Source organism: Trichoplusia ni, chromosome 11 (assembly GCF_003590095.1).
Source record: "Trichoplusia ni isolate ovarian cell line Hi5 chromosome 11, tn1, whole genome shotgun sequence".
In the NCBI taxonomy this organism is placed as follows: Eukaryota; Metazoa; Arthropoda; class Insecta; order Lepidoptera; family Noctuidae; genus Trichoplusia; species Trichoplusia ni.
In genome coordinates, this window is record NC_039488.1 from 11,610,478 (window position 1) to 11,628,899 (window position 18,422).

General features: G+C 34.6%; 1 protein-coding gene across 1 annotated transcript in view; it reads right to left on the minus strand.

The window, feature by feature from the left end:
* LOC113498811 overlaps positions 1–18,422 on the minus strand; it is a 59,720-nt gene that overhangs the window by 20,425 nt on the left and 20,873 nt on the right. Inside the window, exon 3 of the mRNA XM_026878952.1 lies at positions 8,173–8,265. Within this exon, the coding sequence (XP_026734753.1) occupies positions 8,173–8,265 (93 nt within the window). The remainder of the gene's footprint in view (positions 1–8,172; positions 8,266–18,422) is intronic.

Here is an 18,422-nt window from a genome sequence, read left to right on the forward strand (position 1 = left end):
AATTCTATTGGATTATCCGTTTTATGAATATTTGGTACGATGATTGTATTGATGTGGATTTTGGATTAGACAATTATTCTCCTAGTACATATTGAGTTCATGCGAAAATGAAATTGATTGTTACTTTTAATTTGATTTTTGAGCAGCCCAAGAAAAAATCCTTAAGCGTATTGTTATGTCATGTAAGAGTGTCAGTTTGACTATCATAAATTTCTTGTTGTTTTTTAAACGACTTCTTTTATAAGGAACTTAATCTTTGTGACGCGGAGATTTTACAAATATCCAAGTCACATGCACAAAGACTCCCAGACTCAGAATCAGCATCCGTAGATAACACAAATACTTGTGCTACACGGGTATTGCACCCGTAACACAACGCGCACTGTGGTATTTGAGTTTCGCGTGACTTCAACCACTCGGTTAACCTAACCTATAACTAGACTATAAAATGTAAATTAAAGTCACAAACGGTAATAAACTACGTAAAACTACACGGCAAACTGTAATTACTAACCCAATACGTGTGAAAAACGGACCATGTTGCACCCATTTCCACAAGAAATAAAATCGAATGGATATACGGAAATAATCAAAAATATATTACTGTGTTAAACCGCTACAAATATCTAGGATAAATATGTACTGTATTAGTAACAAAAAATATTCCGCAAAATAGAAATGAACAAAATATTTTATGAACATTGCATTGTAGAGAATTATGCGGAAGCTATTTCGTTGACATTACAGTTGGAATTTTAATGTTGTATGATTGTCTGAAAGTCGTTCATTCAACTCTCATATGGACTAATGAACGGTAGTTAGTTACAACATTTTTGAAAAAGTGTTTTACGGACATGTGTTTGTCAATTCAGTACTAACTGATTTTTTTTTGTCTGACGAAAATTTAAGGTATATTTTTCATATAGAAAGAAACTCTAAACAATATTTTTCTTTTTATGAATGTTAATTTACCTTAACGAGCAGACAATTGTCATCCTAAGTAAAGGATAGCGTCACACTAATATTTAAAGTCAAATTATAAGTCGGTAAAAGTATATGTTTGGATTTTTGTTTGCCTGAACTAATTTCAATAAAATATGGTAGGTACGGAGATAACTGACACAATAAGGGACATTACTTTTACATTGATAACCAACACCAAATGAGATAAAGCCAAGGGAAAGAGGTAGTATATCAAAAAAGAGTATTTCTTGTAGATCTAAACTAACTTTTGAAGTAGGTATACCACGAATATCAATTATATGTCTTCAGTCAAGTTGTTCACAAACAAATGGCGATACCACGTAATACCAAAACGTTTAGTACCAGATCAATACCACGAAACACTTGACGATCGATAGGCAGCCATATTTTATAGCAGAAGCGTGTGTTATGCCCATATCCATGGTGATACATGGCGGAGAAATAGACGACATTTCGGATGTATTGGGTACCGAAGGCTAGAGTCATATTCGTTGAAATATTTGACGTGATGCAACGGCTAAAGCTTGTAGAATAGGTATGATGGTTACTTGCTACTGAATGATAGCATTGAAAGGAATATCACATCAAAGAATTTGTTATTTTACACTATCCTGAAACTTATAACTATTTTGGGTTACTTTTTATGTCCGTCCGTCCGAAGAATAAGTCTGGTACAAAAAGATTGATCTTCATATACAAATCTCGATCAACCGATTATTTTGCACAGTAAACCTATCCTTTCTTTCTGAACATAACCTAGCAAAACTTATACCATACAAAGACTTACGCACGCGTATTTATCGGCGTCGCCCTGGCCAGATTCAGATGCAACTAGAGTCTTGAAATTCAACGTTGCCGACGTCGGATTTCAGTAAGGTCCGAAAGTAGTAGGGCGATCCCGGTAAATACGTGTGAGTAAATTATCGTATATTTACACATGATTAAACCGTTCTATCACATGAATATGAGTACCAAGTACATATTTCACTGGCACTGAATTTACATTGTCATATGATTAAGTCAGGCTAATTGTGCAGAATATGTAGTGGTTAAGTGCAAACCCGAGTGTCCTGGGAGACTGCAGTATTAATTAGTCATGTGTTGTTACTGCATAATATGGAGTTACACATAATGTTCAACAGGATGTCGGCATACGTAATAATATTTGTAAAATTAAAGTGCAACGGCTTACGCATTAGCTTAGGTTGGGTCCGCGACTAGTCTAGTCTAAAGCTAGTCTAGTATATGTATATGCTTGACAATAATCACAAGAGTAACTTAATATAGCGTTAATGTCGCGGTGGATAATCAAAGCTATTTATGTAAAAGAATGTTTTTTTTTAACATTACACTAGCTGTTGCCCGCAACTTCGTCCGCTTGGTTAGTAGATATACCTAAGTTATGATTTATACCTGCCCTGTTTTTTCCACATTTTCCATTGTATCTTCGCTCCTATTAGTCGCAACATAATAGTATATATCCTAAAACCTTCCGCAATGAATGGTCTATTCAACACAGAAATCATTTTTCAATTGGAACCAGTAGTTCCTGAGATTAGCGCGTTCAAACAAACAAACAAACTCTTCAGCTTTATAAATTAGTATAGATTTATATTTTTACTAAATAAAACAACAGATATGCAAATAAGCCTCATATCAATTCAAATTCAAACCAAGGGAAACAACAGTTTATCATCGAAAGATATTAGAGACCGTACCTTTCAAATGTATTAAAATGACAGGTCACATGTAAAAAATAAATGTCACTACCATAAACCATACATTTGAAGGTTTAATTTTTATACTGCAATAAAACAAAAAAAAGAATTCTTGCAACGTCTAGTCTAGCCGTCAGTGTCGCAAGTTTAGATAATCGTCAACCATTTTTTCTACTTAAATTCATAGTGATACAAATTCTGGTATTTTAAAACATGATTACTCAAAATAATCTTATATTAAATAATGTTGACAAAAACTTGCTTAATCCATGTACCCGACACACAAAAGGACTGAAAGTTTATTAAAACATTTGCGAAATTAATAAATGTTAATAACAAAGATGAAACCTTAAATTATGTATGAGTTTGGATAACTGGAACTGAAAAATGATGAACCTTTCATTATGTTTACTCAGCTGTCTGTTAAGTTTCATTGAAATTAAAGCAAACAAAGATAATTAGAATTTATTTTGTTTAACAAAAAGTATTTGTTGTTCGATGCAAATAGTTGAGAATTGATTATGAATATTCATGAATTATACAATTATCATAATAATGACTTTAGTTTTAGACGTGACAACGTTAGTTTTTTTGTGACAAAATGGTAGTGTAATTTTGCTTCCAGATGATACACAAAATCGGAAAAGCTGAAAGGAGAAACTGAAGAGATGAAAAGAAAATAATAACTATTCATTAAATCAAAGATAGTAAAATTAATCTGAACTTTATTTAATCTTTAAGAAACCAAATTACGTAGTTTCAGATATTAATAATTCTAAGTAAAGTATAATTTAGAATAAACAAAATAAGTGAATTATAACTCAATTTCAGCTCAAATTGTTTTTTGAAATAATTGTCTGAAATTTGTTTAGGCCTGGATTCTTAATATTGTGGTAAAAAGTAGCGTGGTTTTAAAATCTGTAAACATGTTTGAAGGTTTTCTGTCACGTATAACAAACCTTATTTTTTGAACCCGTTTTTTTTTCGTTCTAAAAGCTTCTATAATTCGTAACGTGATATATGGAGGCTAGATACCAATCAACTATCTACTCGCCATCTACTCTCAGACTAAGCAGAGCTTGTGTTGTGAGTACTAGACAACTGATAAACATACTTCTATATTTCTTAATACATACATATTATAGATACTTAACACCCAGACATAAAACAAGTGATCGTTAACGTGATCATCACAAACATCTCCAGCATCAACAGGTACAACAATCTCCAGGTACAACATCTCCAGGTATAGCAGTCAGGGTGACTAACCACTAGGCCAACATTCCAGTCATTTAATTCTTTTTATTGCACACCGTTTTTACTAGTAATTTATTTGTCGCAAGTAATATTTGACCAAGTATTTATCTTTCCAAGAGCAAACACCGGATTCTACAAATGCTTTCTCCTTGGAGACCAGAGGCAGGGATAGTTGCGAACAAATAATCTTATAACAAACTAGCATGTGTGGGTATTATATTACTAATGAACACGGCGTTGTACGTGTGTGGGTATAATGTTTGTAAGACAATCTAATTAGGTGATGCTATAGGATATACACTTCTTAGATAATTCTGAAAATGGATTCTATATTTTATCAGACGCAAAAATGTATATGCTGTGATACTTGTGGCCGCTGTTACAAAAAATAAACTGATGAAAAATTTGCAAATGATAAATCCTATAATTTGTTATAAATAATTAATTAGTAATTAATTGTTGCACTTGTCAAGTGACAAGTTATGAAATCAGAAATGTTTGTGTATTCTTTTTTTGATAAATAACAATATCTGAAAACCAATAACTAGTACCAAAAAAAACCTGATGGATGACATTGAGGTATCGTCGTGATCATCAATTTGCGTTCAGATTATTTTTCGTTTATTTGAACTCGCTATTAAACAACCCTGTATGGGAGCCGCTGATACGGTCACGTTTTGGCTGGCTTTGATGTATTGCCGTCGCGTTCAGAGTGACAACGGATTGTTTGCGTGTTCGCCACAACGCACCCGCAATTTTCAGCAACCGACGCTTTGAGAAAGGAAAATCTGACAAAGTAAACTCAATACTCAATCATTTATTGCATTCCATATGTTACAGAGATGGTAGAAAAAAAATTAACAAGTCAAAGATCAGTACTGACCCTGTTGGGCAAGCACGGGATACGAGAGAGGAAAAGGGCAGAATAGCAATTGAGTCACATTAATATTATTTTAATTTATACCTACTCCTACCGGCTATTGATATTCCTGCCGTAAGGGAGGATCCCAAAAGTCGCAAGTCAAGTTGTGGTTCACGCAAATGTTTATCATAAGCTGCGTGTGCAAATTCACAAAAACTTGTTTAAGGCGAGGATCTAAACCGCAGCACATCGAGTACAGTGGGTTTGGTTTGGTGGCCTTTACCACTCTGCTAACCATAAACTCACATTCTGCTATTGCCTTAATGACCATAATTTATGCACAGATCATGCATACTACTACTGCCATCGATAACCCTTAACTTAAACTCTGTTAATTTCAAGGCACATTCAATGTGACTTTAATAAACAACTGCTCTAACTAATCGTATTAAACCGTCCATTACACGAGACATAAACGTTTTACAACTAGGATTCACTTAGCGCAGTCACTTTACAATGAATTTCATGCAACTATGTAAGCTGCAATCTATTGAAGCGACGCGGCCCATTAAACATGACGTCACATCATGGCTGCCATTCATAACGATGTACGAGGATCCCGGATCAATAGCACGTGATTGAGTATTGTAATAACTTGATTGTTAGTTAATTTCGAAAACGTTCTGGGTCTTAATAGGCTTCTTATCATCCATTTCAATTATTTAGCTTACAAATTTAAAAATTTACTTAATCCTTGAGACGCGAAGGTTTCACAAACATTCAAGTCACATGCACAAAGACACGCAGACTCACCCCGACACAAAAAGGAAGGTGTCATAAGTGACCTATCTGTCTGTCTGTGACATCATAGCACCCCAATTTATTTCGTATTAGAAGTGAATTATGTGCGAGTTTTCTTAGACATGTTTGAAAAAATCCGTTGAGCTACATTAAAGTAAGTTGTGGGGGTTACTGTCGCGCTCTTACAATCTCAATCTCAAGCTTTTACAGGCATGACACGACACATGAGAAAACTGATGAAAACTCAATGAATATGACACTTACAAAGGCATCGTATACTTTTGATAGTACAATTCAAATCATAAACTATTATGATACAATCCTTTAACAACCTCTAAGCACAATGAATAGGGAACCTCCCAGATTGCCATCTTTATAGCAAAGTAAGTCTAGCAATGTCTCGAGATAAAGTTTACGACTAAACCGTTGAACTAAAACATACGAATCTTAAGCAATCGTTTTTCAAAGGGATCCACCAATTATTACCGGATACCTTCACATTATAGACCCGATCAATATTTCAAGAATCACCGTGTACTATAATAGTCTAATTAAAAACAAAAAGACATTTGTTAAACTTAGCGTCTGTTTCACAATCACTGATTAGCCGCTATCTGGCAGATGATTTGAAAAAAAAACGTATTTTTCTGTGTGAAAAAAAACTGTCAAATAATTTAACGTTAACTTATGTGGCGGTGATGAAACAGGCCCTTAGTCAACATATTACCTAATAGTTTTTGAATATCGAATTACAATGGATAATACACAGATTCGATCACATTCACCGCCTCAGAAGATTGACTAAGGTTCAAGATTACTTTAATTGATTTTTTTAAGGAATTTAATCCTTGTGTCGCAGAGGGTTCACAAATATTTAAGTCACATGCAGGACGGTTGATAATGAATTTTCGTTCCTAGCCTGGGTATCTCTAGAGAAGCATACATCCTCACGGTGTGACTAGTGTTTAAAGCGATTAGAAGAGGCCTTTAAAACACTGGTACTCAGCTGAAACCGGTTAGACTGGAAGCCGACCCCAACGTAGTTGGGAAAAGGCTAGGCTGATGATGAGAAGAGGCCTGTGCCCGGCTATGTGATATCTACCTATAGTTGATACACATCAATATAGTACTAGTTAATATTCTGAAGTTGGCGTGTATAGGGGGGATAAATAAACTCTAGTATACTCTGACTTTAATAGCTAATGTTCTAAGCTTATTCGTGAGCTCATAAAACTGAACTTCCTCTTCGAACCAGTTTAATATTAATGGCTAAGTAAGCCAACCATCACACGCTAAATCCTGCCGACGCTGGTTCACTTAGAAATCTGCATAAACTGTTCAATATGTCTTGCACTGATGAATATGCGAGATGAGCTCCTCGCTACATCTCCGACGCTAAATTATAAATGGTGTGTTAGAATATGTAATTTTTTTGGATAATGCTACCAGCCTTTTGGGCACTTGCCCGCCTTTAACAGGGATGAAGATACTTTTTTGACTCATTGGAAACTATTTTTAGATATTTTTTTTGAGTAAAGTAATATTTATTTTGCAATTGTAAATAAACAATTAATTAACTGTGCTACTTTGAAAATGAGAAATTATTTTTGGACATACCTAAACCACAAACTATTTTACTGAATTATCCGTTTGACACTTTATGTACCTAAAGTGTACTCTCCGGCGGCTGGGAACAAGTATACGTATGTGAACAGTGCTTGTGTATGGTAAAATTATAGTTAACAAACATGGAGTCAAAATACTTTTTCTACTAAAAGACTAGCGTTTCCTACTAGAAAACAAATATTCGTGATATTTTAGACACTATATCGACAGGGCTCTTTTTATTTATAAAAATCATTTTAAAACCAGTCTGTACACTAAATATGTTAAATAGAACCTCTTTTCATGTTGCCGGCGATTCCGCCTGAATGCATATCAAGCCTTTCATTCGAGACGATGCATCCATCTTTCAAATGCATCCCATTTTACTTTATATTCGATACTTTTTGATATCAGTTCATGCCATCGAAAGCACATGGATAAGTTTTACACTATATTTAATAGAAAAGCATTTTTGACCGAATACTTTAATACTAGGAAATAATTACTATACTTATAATATATTTTATATTTTTTTTGACAAAAAATACATACAACGTTCAAATTAAAACTACTGATTGTAACAAAAGAAAACCATTTGACGGTAAATTAAAAAAGAATCTATAAAATTGTCTCATCCAGTCCAAGTTATTGTCCTGAGGAAATAAACATATTGTATTGTATGAGGTCAGGTTACATCGGACAGCACCCTTTTACCGCTTCCTAAATGTGAGAAGAAACGGAGCAACAAACTCCTCAGCAGTACGCTGTCATTCCGTTTACATACAATTTTATATTAGTTCGACTCAAAAATTCGATATCGTTTGTACACCACACAACAAAAATTTGAAAATAATATTCAATGTAGTAATTTCACTTTTCTACGGTATTATACGGGTAGATAATAAGTATTCTAAATGCATAAAACAACTACTAATTAAATCTTACCAATTTGTCTTCTCGCCCTAACTTTGTTTGGAGCATGTCGGCCTCTCTTCGCGCGAAGAGCCTCTTTCCTCCTCAGCCAATGGCCTCCGGCGGCTGGGAACAAGATAGACACGTTATTACAGAAACAATAAAATATTACGAAGATTTAAAACATAAGAGAAATTTACGAAAAGGAATCATTAGGAGAGGGATAAATGATAAATGTCCAAGGAAAAATATAACTATGATTAGATGATTATTTTTTTAGGTAACAAATATCCTAGTTTTCTAAACTTGGGGATTTTAGCACTATGTTGTTTTTGTTAATTTTATTGGACAGGATTAACGCTGGGTCATGTTAATTATGGGATGAAACAAACAAAAAGTTCCTATTCCAAAAATTATTTACTAAATTCTTATGCAACTATCACCTTAGGAATAAATTGAGTTCCTTTGCCTCAAACATAAACAATTAACGCGAAGGCGAAGTACAATAAATGTAACCTATGATTTCATTGAATACAGTTAATTCTACGATAAGAATTAAACCAACACAGTTAGTTATTCCTAGTTAAACTGATAAACGTGCAGTTTAAACGCTCTGGTTTCGTTAAGAGTTGTTCAACATTCAAAACAAAGCTCTAGTAATCAGTCATAAAGCACAAAATAGTGTGAACATAAAACAGATTGCGCGTGTTCAAAACTTAGAAAACTGAATGTCCAGACGAAATTGTGCTTTGATGGCACAGTTTTAAGGTTGAGATTTATTTGCACATTCAATTCGGTCTGGGCAGGTCCTTTAAAGAATTAGGTATTACTGCTGAATGTTTAATATAATCCGCACTTTGAACTAAGGATCGGATTAAAGTTTTTTGCCTGCGGTTCCTTGTCGGCGGTTTGTTTGCAGTCTTACATAGAGCTTAGATAGTTATTCAGTTTCAATAAAACTTGTAGAGGACAACGAACTCTAAGCTCTAGTATAACTAGTAGTAACGTGAAATGAAATAGTTCTCAACTTGAGAACTTGCGGCAACTAGTAAGTAACACTTGTGTAGCGTTTAACGATCTTCCGAATGAAATTGGAACTTAAATAGTGGAGTATATGACACAAAATACACTGAACCGACGTTATGGTAAATTAATCTGAATTTGAATAAGTATTTAGTGAAAATAATAAAAGATAAAATAAAATACTAACATTTTTCAGAAATTATGAGAATTTTTTTTACTCATATTTACAGTGAAAATAACTTAAAGCTTTGTATTTAATAATAACGTAACAAAACAATACAATTTTCACTCGCAAACGGAACCTACTGCAGTAAAACAATGCCAGTCAAACAATACGATAGCCTCTACCACGAGCTCATTAACCAAAACTCATTTCAGCGTGGAAGAGAGACAGAGCTCTACATTGCGTAGAGCACCGTCAAGCTTGCATAGCGACATCAATTCTCATTTAGATGATCATGGTACGCGGGCTGAATAATTTCATACACGTTTGTAAATTCGGATTACTTGCCCGTCAGTTGCGTATTACTTTGAATAAACAGTGAAGTTAAATGATAATATTCGTGTGCAAATACGTTATGATTTAATAGTAGGTACGTTTGTTTTGCAATAATAACTCTTGTTGTTACTGGGTAAATGTTGATAATTGAATTTCGTGTAGAGTTTTTGTAGAATATTAATCTGTTTGCCTGTTAAGTGTAGATGAATGTTATATTAGACGGTGAAAGTAGAGTCAATTACAGCAAAAAATATAAACAAGACAGAAAAAAATGGTCAATCATTGACCTTATTCTAATTATTTCTAATTTAATACCGAGCGAAGAAAAATTGATTTACATATCTATTTTGTAACAAAACCATCACCCAAAATAATGTTTATAAATGATAGTATAGCTACAGTTTCACGCACACATGTGCAATTGCAATTTATAGTTCAAAAACAAAAGCTAGACCGATTTTTTCATTCATATTTTGTAAAAAGCTTGGTAGAGTGGTATCTAGATGCACTAACGGTAACAGTCGTACAGTAAAACAATACTACAATGGCGGGCTTGCTTTGTATTCGCCGACATATCAGTAATTTATTAGATTGCTTTTGCTTTCCGAAATCTAGAGTAATTATCGTAGACTATATTTAACTCTATTTAGACATACATACAACAGTATAATTGAGTATTTAAAATACTGTTTATGAGAATGATAAATTAACCATTTATTTTTAACAGTAAAAATCTTCTGTCAAAATACATGCTCTCCTTTTCGAATTTCAACACTTTGTTTGATACAGGCATGTTTTTTTTTTTGTTATTTATATCTGTGTTCAGAAGACGTATTAAAAGGAAATACCGAGGTGGTTCAAAAATGATTTCAGTACAACTGCTAAGAGATCTAACATAACCTTAGACACTTTTATAACAGATCAAATTGATATGACTTAGTTTGCGGACGGTCAAATTAGCAGTTGTGAAGCAATTTTCTTGGACGTTAAAAGGAAAATTTAGTATAAAATTTAACTTTGCTTACACGATGTATTGGATGCGAATTTATTTTTATTAATACGGAACCATTACAGTTCCTCGCACTTGATGAATTTTCTTCTACTTTTATATCACTAACAACAACACTGTATCCCAAAATATGATTGCAGTCATAATATACGACGTCAATCTTCATAAATATCTAGCCATTCGTTCCTAAGTAATAAACAGCGCAATTGGCCGGTAAGCCGACTCTTCAAATCATCATTAGTGGCTCACATGAGCCATCATGTATGCGAGTCACGCTACGAACGGACACCGTGACTGCATGCTTTAGAAATAACTTGGGATTTATTTTAGTTTTCAGAGCTAATTTCGTACAAGTTTCTGACTGCATGGATAGCCGAGAGGTTGAGGTCACCAAACGTAGTGTGCGCATCGTGTCGCGGGGTCGATCCCCGTGTAGGACAAGCATTTGTGTGATCCAGGAATGTTCTGAGTCTTGGTGTCTTTGTGCATTTGACTTGAATGTCAGTGAAAGCCAATGGAACCAAAAGACACAAGGAATAAATTCCTTGATGCGGGAGTCGTTTTTTTATAAAAAAAAGTTGGGTATTACACGCCCATGTGTAATACCCAACTTAATTTTTTTTATAAAAAAACGACTAGGTGGTATTGTCCGAAAAGGTTACCGTGGCTCCGGCACACTGAGAGCAAAACATGGAACATGGATGGTTTTCAGTCTGTAGAGGAATAATACAATGGCGGGCTTGCTTTGTACTCGCGCACATATCAGTAATTTATTAGATTGCTAAGTGTCTACTCAATTCCGCTCAATCCAAAGCGAAAGGAGTCAATTGATGATTTCTCAAGATAAAAAAACTTGCTGTTGTCCGCGACTCCGTCTGCGTGGACTTCAGTTCGTTGGTCCCCGTTTCCATAGGAATACAGCGCCTTAGTGATCTTATAGCTATTACACACGTTTTCAATTATCCTTCGGGAACTATTTAAAAAACGGGATAAAGGGTAGCTTATGTTCTTTTCCATGTCAATGGCTATATGCATGTCAAATTTCATCCAAATCTGTTCAACCGTTTTTGCGTGATTGAGTAACAAATATCCTAACATCCACACTTTCACATTTATAATATTACTATTCAGTCCTTCAATCATAAGACATGGCGACACTACACTACATAATCGATAAAGGCCACTAATCTACAAAACATTATTTGAATCGAACCTGCTATCATCTAAGTAATGACAATCAGCGTGGAAATAAATACTAACCACAAAAGTACATGCAAATGTAACCCTTATGTTCGGGGAACAGAGTTTAAATTACAATTCAGATTTGTTTATGGTGTTTTAATGGCTGGGGCGTGATTATGATTCATTGTTGTAATTAGAATTGTCAAGTATAACCTGCAATTATAAATATTAACTTTTAATGTTAAAAATAAAAAAGACTTGTAGATTTTTATCAAAAAATAGTCTTGATGTTTTCACGTTTGTTTAAACATTGCGTTGGTGGTATTAGTATTGTTGTTTTCTTTTCGGTTCGGGTTCGTCAGTAGTTCACCATTTCATCAAAGCCAGCTCCTTAACAACATTTAATTTACAAACATGCATAATAACATTAAAAAACTGTTTAAAAGAGTTTAATATGAAAATACCGTTTAAACCTGTGTTTTCACATGAGTTGGTCTGGTAAGTTAATGGATATAAAACAAAAAAAAAAGGCTTCATAGCGACTTTGATCACTGCATCACACCTACCTATTTATAGTAGTCTGTTGTTGTTTACATTTTGTTTTATTTTTTTTTAGGATTCCACAACCACAGGGTAAAAACTTAACGCACAGAGGCACCGTTGTCGGTATGCCCGTGCGTGATCAGGCTGTATCTCAGGAACTGTGATAGCGAAACGATTGAAATTTTTACAAATGACGTATGTCTACTATGTATGTTATCACTCAGGCTATATTCAAACCTAGTAAAATATTTATTTAACAGTTTTAACATTAATGATGTACTGTCACTACGTATAACAATGTAAGTTTATATTAATTAGTATATTTTACATTTTGTAGACTTTTGTTTTTAAGTTTCTGATTTGTAATATTTTACTGCCCGATTTGGTGCAAATTTTTATGTTGAGTTCAGTACCTATGTAATTAAACAATTAAATAAATGTTATATTGGTTAATTGACTTCATATTTCAATATTTAATAAAACATGATGCTGCATTATAATTTTAATAGTAATCCACAGTGGAAAGTGGCTTCAGTCTGTTACTGACAACGTATGAACACGTTAAGTCGTGCCCCGTGTATATCGGTGGGCTCGTAAACACGGAACGCGAATACAATCGTGTGTGTGACAGCTCATAATCATAATTCCACGGTGGTATCCAATTATGCAAATTATGTTATGATTAAAAAGGGGTTGTTCTTTTTAGGTACCATTAATTATTTGCGTTTATTTCCTTATCTCTCAATAATAAAGTAATTTAATATGCTTGTTTTTGCCTATGAAAACCTAACGGTTTGAGACAAGCACCTTTTTAAAATAAACGTCTCCCGCACTAAGGCATTTAATCTTCGTGTCGCGTGACAGTAAGGACTACTGGACTAGACTACTACTACTAGAATCATTACTATTTTAAAAAGCACGGCCTTTTTGAAATAAAAACGTTTTGTTTCACAAATATTCAAGACTCATATACACCCAGATTCTGAACAAGCATTCGTGGGTCACACAAAGTTTGTCTTGCGCAGAGATCGAACACGTGACATCTTGCGCGCAGTGGGTTTGGTACGGTGACCTCAACCACTCTCTCTCCGGATATCATCATCATCATCATCATCAGCCTATCGCAGTCCACTGCTGGACATAGGCCTCTCCAAGTGCACGCCACTGAGATCGATTTCCGGATATGCGATGATAAAATACATCAGTCAGCGTCAGTCGCTACTCGCTGAACTTTTTATTGATGAAAGCATTTTTTATCGGCTTAGAGGCTTAGGGAGAAAAGTGAAACAAACAAACAAATTAGGATAACAGAAATACACTGCAGCGACTGTGCAATGTAAGTAACAATTATACTCCATTCGTTTAGGCACTTGAAATTTGTAACAGTATTTTTTTATACAAACACAAAAAGATGAACGACTGGTACATAATATTTCAAGCGCATATTAGAGTCGGTAATCTTTGTCGTGTCTTTTTTTAGGCACTTTTTTTTCGGTCAAACTAAGTTTTTTAACATAAAACGCTCTTTGAAAAAGAAAATACTCTTTTCTCTTCCATTTAATAAATTTCCATAAAAATTCAGTGCATAAACGATCAAGTACAGGTACCTACACAAGCTATCAGTTAGCCTGATCAATTTCCCCATTATTGCTTTCACCAAAAGGGACCAAAACAATTGACTGGCTATTAGCACAACCACTCAAACATGCAACACCATTTTATCGATGGATGTTACTCAAAATTAATACCAGGTTATGAAAGTACGGTCAGCGAAAAAAGTCGGTCAAAAGAAATCAATTTTCAAAAAAAACTAGACTGTCAATTTGTTCTGTTAAATAAATATTAAGCTTGACACTGTACAGTCTAAATATACTAAACTCCATTGATTAGGAAGTTAATATAAACAATCTTTACGTAATTTCTTTGTCTACACACACAGTTTAAAAATTAACGCGATAAAACAGCGATAAATCAATTTAAAACAAAAATAAAGATATCACAGAAATCTCTGTTGTTTAAGTATTTAATTAGTTTTTCTGGGGGACTACCAACCATCAAAATGTATCATTCATTGTGCATACTGCTATAATTATTACTGTAGGAGTTGATCCTCTTTTGCTGACCGTACGTTCCGCTCCGTAGTTATGATCTCATCCAGTTAATGGGCCACTCGATCTGCGATGCACTCATTTCATTGCCTTGCAAATATGCCAGTTATACGATGCGTCGACAATGGACTATAAAACTCTTACTTCAAAAAGTTTTTTATGGCGATTCAGATCCAAATAATGGAATTAAAACCAGTTAAGTTTTACCCGGTCTTGAAGGATGCAACATTGAAGATTTTGTAGAGGCTAAAGGAAAACCTAGAATTTATCCGGGATAACATCGAGGAACGCAGCTACTGTAATAATTAAAACGAGTCAAAAACGTTTGGACGTAAAGAAATACGCTGAAAACAAATGAACTACCAAATAAGTCAAAACCAAGTAGCCCGAAGCTAGTCCCAATACTAGGTCTCGTCTAAACAATACATGGAAAATAAACAAAACGAGTAAAATAAACATTACTAAACAATCTAGCTAAACAAATAGTCCGCTTACTATAAACTTCGAAAAAAGTGGATATACCGTTGTGGAAGCGAGACAACACTACCTAATGTATGGCTCCATCTCTTTTATACAAAAGCAACAATCATCCTTTAAGAGTACAGTGGTACGGGTTCAGTTTACAAAATTACAAACAAAAGTAAAATTCAAATATGAAGTTCGGATTGCTTGTGGTTTAGCATCGCAGTTACTACACGACTATGTGTATTATAACTTGTAAGCTAAAGCTTTTTTTGACTAGAATTCACGTTTTACAAGACACAGGCTTGGATTGTGCTTAGCGAGGTCAATTTTATTGGTGAAAGTAATCATTGTGGCACCATGATCATCGTAAATTAAAGATGATTGTTTTTATGGGAGCAGCTAGCTAACAGAAAAGAATCGCGTAAATTGAACCAAATATTCGGTGTACATAAATAACATAAAATACCGACTGAATTTTTAAATTTTTTAAAGTCAGTTAAAGATCAAATGCTTTCTAAAGTCTCATAAAAACTTAATTGCATATAAAGCTCAAGCTGTTGTTATAATTATATCCTCTACTTACACGTTTCATTATCAAGAAACGCGTCTTAAAACTTTACAACAAAAACTGAGAGAATTTTCATCCAACGACAATTATTAACAAAAAACAGAAGCATAAACCGCAATAAATTCATATTCTATTAAAGCAACATTCTTCCACATACCAGAATCCTCGAGTCACAGGAGTGACAGCTGTCAAAGTGCGAAGTAAACATTGTCCGCGTAAATAATATTTTAAAAAAAAATAGAACTACGCTTGATTAAACGGTATATAAAGTGATCAAACTGTGTATAAGTGCAAATCAACTACTATCTAATATTGGCAAACGTGTGCATAAAACACCAAACTAGTAAAGCCGTGTGTAAAAGTGATGCAAGATAACAACCAAAAATTAAATAAACTCCGTAGATTGGACTTAAATTAGGATAAGAACTATTAAATCACTTAAAATAGTGATAAACAGTGAGTAGAAAGTGATGATAAAGAACAGATGAAGTAATAATTGTAAAAAAAAACATTTATACCAGCCGTTGTTAATTCAAATTGATTACCAAAGTGACCTTTATACCATACCAAAGACAACCATTTGCTAGGGTTGTGACAAAATAAAGATACTAATTGAATGAATGCTGTAATTAGCCACAGATAAAACATCACATTTGTGTTGCCAGTGTTGTAAAACTACCAAACAGACGAACTTTGGGTTGTCAACAGACAAAAAATTACCCATAATTGGGGAAACATCAAACATCCTAGAGAGAGTGGCTGAACAAGCGCTCGGAGCAGACGTGTCTTCAATTTCGTTTCTTGAAGGAAAATATTAGCGTGCGCCAACCTCGACCCACGTACAAATACATTATCTACATGTCTGTACAGCGTTCTCCGAAAGAGCGACCTATCAAGAATGCTGATAGCAATAGCAATGAGGCGAGTACATCTCGCAGTGAATCGCAACCAGATCTGCGGCAGCTCACAACATCAGACACGGAAATTAGGCAGATTACCTATCGAAAAAGAAAACAACCTGATGACGATTTGTCACAAAAATTTGATAGACTTGAAAACAAAATAATGTCAATGTTGTCAACAATGTCCCAAACTCGATCCGAAAAACTAGATAAAATATCACAGGACGTGTCGGTTGTGACGGATCAGATTACCCAACTTAGATCTACTACCGCTCAGTTAGTAACTGAACAGAATAGACTTAACCAAGAGCTAATAGATATAGAGAAATTTAAAGCTACCATAGAGGAAAAGATTGAAAATATTACTAATGACCTTGGAAACCTCAAACTGGGTTCTTCGATCACTGCGATCGAAGAACCCAGTTTTGACGGTCCTACTACGAGTCACACAAAGCCATCAACAAACCTTTCATCATACGAAAATGTGATCTCGGAAATACAAGAACGTTCTCGCAGAGAAAGAAATGTAGTTCTTACTGGAATCAACGAAATTAACTCCAAAGATTTGAGTATAAGACTGGACCATGATAAACAGGAAGTACAAAGAATTATAAAACTCGTCTATCCTGACTGTCCTGAACCTATGAAAGTAATGAGATTAGGAAAATACAGCTGTGAAAAGTCTCGACCTTTAAAGGCTTGTTTTGCCTCAGCTGATACAGTAAGAACAATATTACGTAACAAGTCCAAAATGTCCAGTGACGAAACCAACATAAAATGCTATTCTGATCAGACACCTCTGCAGAAGAAGCTTATGGATGACACACGAGATGAGCTGAAACGTCGCACAGAGGCTGGAGAGCATGGTCTTACCATTAGATATATTCGAGGCGTTCCGAAAATTGTCCAATATCATTCAAAAAACCAGGCAGAAAAGGAGACCATGGCAATAACTTAACCTGCAGCAACATAACATACCAATTAACAAAAACTCATTCCAATGTAATTTGTGATAAGAAAGCGCTCAAGTGTCTATATGCCAATGTACGAAGCATAGTTAAACCAGGCAAACTAGATGAGCTTAAATGCATATTACATTCCATACCCAAAATAGTGCACGTGATCATACTGGCCGAAACCTGGATAAAGTGTGAGTCAGAAGCAGAAAGCTTAAGTTTGCAAAATTATACGCATTACTACAACTTCAGAACGACCGGAAGAGGAGGAGGTGTGTCCATCTACGTACACAACAGTCTAACCCATAATTACATAGAAGACCTTTGTGAAAACGATAACCACTACCTGTGGGTTCATTTAAACAGGTTTTCAATTGATATTGGCGCTGTCTATAAACCGGAAAGAACGAACAATACTGACTTCTTAGGAACGTACTCACAGCAATTAATAAAACGAAAACGAGCAATCGTATTTGGAGACTACAACTGCAACTTACTAAACAATAACCAGACAACTATCAAATACAAACGAATGCTACAAGAAAGCGGGTATAACCTACTAAATAAAATAGACCATAAATATTGCACCCGTGAAACAATCAACACAAAAACCATTCTGGACCATATTAGCTCAAATCTACAATACCATGATTTTCATTTTGCAGTGGTCGAGTCAGCCATGTCCGACCACAAGCATATCTACCTAGAGATTCACAAGTATAAACCAGAAAAGACTAAAAAGATTGTGTATGAAGCTATTGACTATAATAAACTGAATAAAACCGTAAACCAATACCTACCCGATTACGTTGAACTAAAATATGAGGAACTTGAGTCAGTACTGGTCGAAGCCGTCAAACACAGCAAGATCAAGAAAACGAAAATTCAAAACCCACCACGATCAGATTGGATCAATAAGGATGTTATCGCCGCCATAGATAAGAGGAACCAACTATGGTGTTCCTATCTGAGGACATCACCAAATGCAGTTAACGACCAAAATCTGCTATCAGTAAAAAACTTTGTAA